The sequence below is a fragment of the Toxorhynchites rutilus genome, chromosome 3, assembly GCF_029784135.1.
Source record: "Toxorhynchites rutilus septentrionalis strain SRP chromosome 3, ASM2978413v1, whole genome shotgun sequence".
NCBI lineage: Eukaryota > Metazoa > Arthropoda > Insecta > Diptera > Culicidae > Toxorhynchites > Toxorhynchites rutilus.
This window is the reverse complement of record NC_073746.1, coordinates 68,571,390-68,579,317: the sequence shown is the minus strand read 5'-3', so window position 1 is coordinate 68,579,317 and position 7,928 is coordinate 68,571,390. Positions and strand designations below refer to the sequence as shown.

Genomic DNA, 7,928 nt, shown 5'->3' with positions numbered 1-7,928 from the left:
GTCAGAAGCGAAACCGACAAATCTGTTTGTTATGGCCATCTCTTGATAGAATGAAACATGAATTTGCATATTTTTGTGGTACTTGGGAGTAAGTGGCACCTGTGTAGTATCTCTCAGTAATGACAAAAGATTTGTTACATCACGTTAGACAGTTCTTTTTTTGAGATTCGTCAGAAAAGAATTTTTTAAAATTGTCATCCAAAATTGAATCCTCAGCATTACGCACTCTAGAATCAAAACCGATAATGTAATCACCTTCAGAAAGTGTGGAGTGTAACGAGGACACTCCTCCCGGATTCTAATAGAATGCAATAACAAGGCCCCAAGGTTACCTGGGGAAAAATCGCTTATACAAAAACATTATTCCTAGAGAACTTCGAGATGCATACGTAGTCAATTTTATTCATCCAATATAGATTCAATGATCAACAATAAAACGATGTAACTCCCCACAGTGTATTGTAATAGTTCCTGTTAGGCTCAAAGGTAATTTGCACCAAACCTTCTCCACCGGTTTGTCCGCCAACGTACAGATACCCATTGTTGCACACGGCCTGCAGTTGAAATTGAGACCAAGCCACACCTCTGTGCACTGGACGGAACTGGAAAGTTACATCCAACAGTTGATCACGCACCAAATAAATTCGATTGTTGGGACCAACTCGCAAAAACTCCAGGGTCTGACTGTTCCGTATATAATAGGTTCCACCTTGATAGCCTGGCTCGAGATTCCACGAGGACTTAAACGGTCCGTTCACTGCTACGGTTGCGTACTTCTGTGATCTGTACACATCATAAACGTTCCTCGACACCAAACATTTTCCTGTAGCCAGATGGATCAATTTATAGCAGACTCTCCGGGGTGATGAGGCTGCTGAACACGTGTTGTAATGACACACCCTGCTGCATTGATGCTGCCAAAATTTAAACGGGACGCAACCTCCTTGCTGTGTTGCGCAACCATACCCCTGACAGCTCGACGATGCCCAGTTTTGGCCGTTAGCTAGTTGAGATAGAAAAAATAAAATAATGGCGAAACTTAGACGGTTCATTGCTGGTGTTTATTACACGAAGGCCGCAACAAAACTGATGAGCAACTGTTGATTGCTGGTACAATTTAACAGCTGGATCAGTCGTAATGTTTACACAGGCGATTTGAATTAGGTCAACAATATTATAGAAAGTGTACTTCCATCATCAATTCATTTTTTCATTTCTCAATAACCTGATCCTCCGATACGAATATTCATTGGAAATTGATCATCCAGACACAAATCAAAACACTTAACAGGAAAGAACTTGTCCGCTGGGTAGTAGTGATTTCATACCATATTTTATACCACTTTAACCGAAAATTTACAGGGATCACAATCCTTAATCACGATCGGGAACATTCAACAGTCATTGAATCAACTTGATACGACTGCCTGTGACTTTAACTGTTCCTTAAGTCGGAGAAAACCTCTACGAATGTTACAGAAACATCGATATGGTTCTGATGACCATACGGAAAATACAGATTTAATCTTACCAACATTTGTTGGACCGAAAACGTTTAAACTCTGCCACTCAAAAGTACACCATTGCGAAAGAGGGTAAAATTTATTTAGGCTTTGATGCCCTCGGGTCGCGTTGTATCTCAGTGTTTTTTTTTTTTTTTTATTAATCCGTTTATTTTTACAGGCTCAGTTACATAAGTTTAATGGAGCCAAACTCTTAACTATATTTCAACTAGCATATATCAACATGTTGTTTCCTTAATTCTATGGTTAATGAAATAGGAAACCGATTACTCGCGGTCGACTCGAGTTTAGAAGGGTGACACATTTTCATTAGGAAAAGGATGGGATGTAAGGAGATGTGTGTTTACACTCGCACTCACATTCACATTCACATTCTCATTCACACTGACACTTCACACTCAATTCTTAAAACTATCCTTACATCTAATATGTATTTACAATTTAACTTATTCTAATGTTAGTAGGAAGGGAACCGATAGCTCGCGAAGGACGAAAAGGAGGGGAAAAGGATGTATAAACAATCACACTCGAAGATCGATAGCTTTAAGGAAAACATATATTTGGGACATGTAATCAAGGTCTAACCGAGCCAACACATCTCTCACCGGCACATTGGACTGCTTTCCTCCAGCCCGAAGGGAGTTTTCTAAATTCGATCTGGCGACAAGATACAACTCGCACGACCAAACAACGTGTTCGATATCGTGGTAACCATGGCCACAACCGCAGAGATTGCTGTCGGCAAGATTAAAACGAAAAAGCAGCGCGTCTAACGAACAGTGATTGGACATGAGTCGGGAGAAGGTGCGAATAAAGTCCCGACTCAATTCCAGACTTTTGAACCACGGATTGAGGCTAACCTTAGGGATAATTGAGTGGAGCCACCGGCCCAATTCATCTTCGTTCCATTTCCGTTGCCAGTTAACGATGGTATTTTTACGAACTAAAGAATAAAATTCATTGAAGGCGATTTGACGCTGATAAATTTCGCCTTCAATTGCACCTACCTTTGCTAATGAGTCAGCCCTCTCATTACCCAGAATTGAGCAATGTGAAGGGACCCAGACAAAGGTAATGACATAACAGCGTCTGGATAAAGCACTCAAAATTTCTCGTATTCTCTCAAGGAAGTACGGCGAGTGCTTTTCCGGCCTCACTGAACGGATAGCTTCGACAGAGCTAAGACTATCCGTTACAATGTGATAGTGTTCAACAGGTCGTGAGGCGACGCTGTCCAGCGCCCAGTGTATTGCTGCCAATTCAGCAATATACACTGAGCAAGGATACTGAAGACTGTGTGAGGTGCTAAAAAATTTGTTGAACACTCCAAATCCTGTGGACTCATTCATAGAGGACCCATCAGTAAAGTACATATTATCACAATTGACACGCCCATACTTTGCTTCGAAAATCGTAGGAACGATCCCCGATCGATGATAATCTGGAATTCCATGGATATCCTGCATCATGGACAGATCAAAATGCACAGAGGAATTGATGTAGTCAGGAAAACAAACACGGTTGGGAATATACGAAGAAGGATCAACCTGCATGGAGACGAATTCATGATATGAGCTCATGAATCCAGAATGAAAATTTAGCTCGATCAGCTGCTCAAAATTTCCGATCACCAATGGGTTCATAACCTTACACCGGATGAGGAACCGAAGAGATAATAAATTGAAGCGATCTTTTAGTGGGAGTAGGCCTGCCAAAACCTCGAGACTCATGGTATGCGTTGAGGGCATACATCCCAACGCAATACGGAGACAAAGATACTGAATTCGCTCGAGTTTAATGAGGTGTGTTTTGGCAGCTGATTGAAAACAGAAACTGCCATACTCCATCACTGAGAGAATAGTTGTTCGATACAACATTAGAAGATCTTCGGGATGGGCTCCCCACCAGGTGCCGGTAATTGTACGGAGAAAGTTTATTCTTTGTTGGCATTTTTTACTCAGATACCTAATATGGGCCCCCCAAGTACATTTGGAGTCGAACCAGACCCCAAGATACTTGAAAGACATAGCATGAGTGATCGGTTTACCCAAAAGTTGAAGCTTTGGTTTTGCTGGTCTATGCTTCCTAGAAAAAACCACCATCTCTGTTTTCTCCGTGGAGAATTCGATCCCTAGCCCAATGGCCCAGGTTGAAAAATTGTTCAAAGTATCTTGTAAGGGTCCTTGCAGTTCGGATTCGTTTGATCCTACGACAGACACCACTCCATCATCTGCAAGTTGTCTTAGGTTGCAATTTTGTGTAAGGCAATTGTCGATGTCGCTTACATAGAAGTTGTACAAAAGGGGGCTTAAACATGAGCCCTGGGGGAGTCCCATGTAGGAGACCCGACTTACTGTCGAATCCCCGTGAGAAAAATTCAAATGTTTCTCACAAAGCAAGTTATATAACATATTATTCAATAGAGGCGGCAGACCCCGAGAGTGTAATTTGTCTGACAGGACCTCTATTGAAACAGAATCAAAGGCCCCCTTTATGTCCAAGAATACTGAAGCCATTTGTTTTTTTTCGGCGTAAGCCAATTGAATTTCTGAAGAAAGCAACGCAAGACAATCATTCGTCCCCTTGCCCCTGCGGAACCCATATTGTGTATCTGAGAGTAGGCTATTCGTTTCAACCCATCGATCAAGGCGAAACAAGATCATTTTCTCCAACAATTTCCGTATACAAGACAGCATTGCTATTGGGCGGTACGAATTGAAGTCGGACGCGGGTTTTCCGGGTTTTTGAATAGCTATAACTCGTACTTGTCTCCAATCATCTGGAACAATATTATGCTCCAGAAAAAGATTGAATAAGTTCAACAAGCGATGTTTCGCCACATCAGGGAGATTTTTCAGCAAGTTGAACTTAATTCTATCCGATCCCGGAGCAGAATTGTTACATGAAAGGAGAGCAAGAGAGAATTCTACCATCGAAAACTCGGAATCAAGATCGCACCTATCTTGTGGTATATCTCGAACAATTTTTTGCACAGGAGCTGAATCAGGACAAACCTTTCGTGCAAAATTAAAGATCCATCGATGTGAATATTCCTCGCTTTCATTGGATGAAGAGCGATTTCTCATGTTTCGAGCCACTTTCCATAATTTTTTCATTGACGTTTCTCGTGACAAACCTCCCACGAAATTTCGCCAATAAGCACGTTTTTTCCCTTTGATCAAATTTTTGAACTGATTCTCAAGGGCTAAATACGTTTGAAAATTTTCAGGAGTACCACGTTTCCGAAAAGCTTTAAATGCATTCGATTTTTCTACATAAAGCTTGGAACATTGGCTATCCCACCATAGATTGGGAGGCCTTCGGAAAATGGTGGAACCTGGATTGGGTTTCGTTTGAGCGCGAACTGCGCTGTCATAGATCAAACGAGAAAGGAAGTTATACTCCTCCAATGGAGGTAAACCATCTCTGGAATTGATGGCTAGAGTAATCGCGTCCGCATATTTTTTCCAGTCAATGTGTCTTGTGAGGTCATATGCCATGTTTATAGATTCAGAAGAATTCGACCCAATGGTGATGGAAATTTTGATTGGCAAGTGATCACTACCGTTGGGGTCCTGGATTACATCCCACTTGCAATCTAACGATAGTGAATTCGAGCAAAGCGAGAGGTCAAGAGCACTTGGGTTAGCAGGAGGTTTAGGTACACGTGTTGTTTCCCCAGTGTTCAAAACGGTCATATTGAAGCTGTTACAAAGGTCATATATCAACAATGAACGATTGTCGTCGTACTGTTCCCCCCAGGCAGTTCCGTGAGAGTTGAAGTCTCCCAAGATCAATCGTGGCTCAGGAAGGAGTGAGCACATGTCAACAAGTTGCTTGCGGCTAACCGCAGCTCTCGGAGGCCAATACAAGCTGACAATACAGAGGTCTTTGCCTCTGATGTTTGCATGACAAGCAACAGCTTCAATCCCTCCAATAGGTGGAAGGTCAATTCGAAAAAATGAGTGGCACTTATTGATCCCCAATAGCACCCCTCCGTATCTGTCATCACGGTCCAAGCGTACAATATTGAAATCATGGAAAGAGAGATCATCTCGCGAAGAAAGCCAAGTTTCGGACAGAGCAAAAACATCACAATTGAACTTATGAATTAAAAATTTGAATGTATCCAATTTAGGGATAAGACTACGACAATTCCACTGTAAAACAGTGTATCTCAGTGTTGTCTATAGAACAATTGTTGGTATGAATTCCATTATCTTTCATTATAAATAGGCCGACCAAACGTATCGTTTTGAACGGAACAGTACTGTTTGTCGGCTCTTTTTGACCGGTCTTTCTCAGTTTCTAGAGATTGAAGGTAGCAAAAAACCTTCAATTGAGATAGATAAAAGCAAAAATTGGTAAAATGAAAACCTAAACACTGAACATGCAGGAAAAAATGAAAGATTCCGAATGCTTATTACTCGAACATTTCTTAATAGATCGGAAAGATGTTTGCATGAATTGATAGGAAATACTTCAACGCATCTATCACAATTAATAAAATGTTATTTTTCCTGAGATAAGCAATCGAATAACTGTAAAATGTCAAGCGCTATCTTAACGCCCTAACTGCTTCGTTTTGATTGACCTGATTTGCGGTTTCCCCAAAACAGCTATCAAAACCAAGGTACCTGGAGAAATTGCCATCGCACCTACATGCGAGTTGGGGGAACTTTTGTTCTCATCGACATGTGTTCCCTAACACAGCCATCAAAACCAAGGTGTCTGCATTAATGACGTTTGTCCAATTTTTTTGCTTACACAGCAAATATGTTGAATTCAATTGAATTCGAATATTGTTTCATTCAATCAATTAATCAATACAAACAAATGATTGCTAAGCCAACGATAGTCCCACGTCAACATTGCGGTTATATCATAGATATAACTAACCCACCCATTTTTATTTATCTGGTCAGTGTTATTTACAGTGAGAGCGCGAACATACAAAAAGAAGTAATGATGAAGGAATTAGTCAAATACCGCCCATGACCATTGAAAGTGAGACTGAACATTCACATATTGGGCAAATGTTAAAAGGAAGCTAAGAATAGCGGCAAGGTGACAAGCGATGCTGCAGAAATCAAGAGATGGCGGACAAAATGCCGGTCAGGTTACCACAGTCCAGTGACTGATGTAAATCGAAAAGAAATGTTAGCTATTTTATAAAAGTTAAAACCAAATATTTTTGTGACGTAGGACTACGTATTTCATTTCTATACCGGGGTATAAGTTCAATGTTTCGAAAACGAGAGCGTTACACTTGGATTGAAAGGTTTTGAACGTTTAAACCTCTTTGATGACTGAACGAAGTGGTATGATTTTAACTTCACTCGAAAGACAAAATGTTCAAGAGTTATATGTTTGTCAATTATTAACCCGAAAATTTGTTCCAATAGCATAAAAATTGCTTTAAAAACTCGCTATTGATATCACACAAATCTGTGTATAATCAAATGCGCACTCGGAAATCCATTCATTTTTCCTTTTGCCTACGCATGAAGTGGTCGTGAGAAAATGTTCGCTTGTAAATTCACCCGAGCGAAGGAATAATCGCATACATTTGCACAGTCGGCTAGGTGTTCCTGTGACGCAGTGACGGAGTGTCTAACTACCATAGAAACATTCATTGCACCCTGAAACCTTCACATTCAAACTTTGGTTTCGCTTGCTTGACTAATTTCCGAGTAATGCAGAAATTTATGTTTCATTTGTATGGCAGCCCGCCTTGAAGAGGGGAGAGGAGTGTCTATTCACCATATAAACATTTATTGCACCCTAAAACCCTCACATGCTAACTTTGGTTCTGTTTGCTTGAATAGTTCTTGAGTTATGCAGATATTTATGCTTCATTAGTTTGGCAGCCCACCTTTTGAGGGGACCTAAAACCTTCACGTGCCAACTTTGGTTTCGTTTGCTTGACTAATTTCCGAGTAATGCAGAAATTTATGTTTCATTTGTATGGCAGCCCGCCTTAGAGAGGGAGGAAAGGTCTCGAACTATCATAAGAACCTTCCCCGACCTCAAAAACCCTTAAATACCAATTTTTGGTGTCGATCGGTTCAGTAGTTTCCGAGTCCATTAGAATCAGACAGACAGACAGACAGAAAGACAGAAAGACAGAAAGACAGAGTGACAGAAAAACAGGAAGACAGAAAGACAGAAAGACAGAAAGACAGAAAGACAGAAAGACAGAAAGACAGAAAGACAGAAAGACAGAAAGACAGAAAGACAGAAAGACAGAAAGACAGAAAGACAGAAAGACAGAAAGACAGAAAGACAGAAAGACAGAAAGACAGAAAGACAGAAAGACAGAAAGACAGAAAGACAGAAAGACAGAAAGACAGAAAGACAGAAAGACAGAAAGACAGAAAGACAGAAAGACAGAAAGACAGAAAG

At 40.8% G+C, this 7,928-nt stretch overlaps 1 protein-coding gene across 1 annotated transcript; it reads right to left on the bottom strand.

Annotated features, from left to right (window-relative positions):
* Window positions 1-373: 373 nt before the first annotated feature.
* On the bottom strand, window positions 374-1,075 carry LOC129778422 (uncharacterized). Its single transcript, XM_055785311.1, has one exon. It carries the CDS (start codon window positions 1,050-1,052, stop codon window positions 426-428), a length of 627 nt encoding a protein of 208 aa, XP_055641286.1. The 5' UTR covers window positions 1,053-1,075; the 3' UTR covers window positions 374-425.
* Between the last annotated feature and the right edge of the window lie 6,853 nt (window positions 1,076-7,928).

Excerpts from the sequence above, each read along its gene's own strand:
- LOC129778422 (XM_055785311.1), bottom strand. The coding sequence starts at position 1,052 with ATGAACCGTCTAAGTTTCGCCATTATTTTATTTTTTCTATCTCAACTA.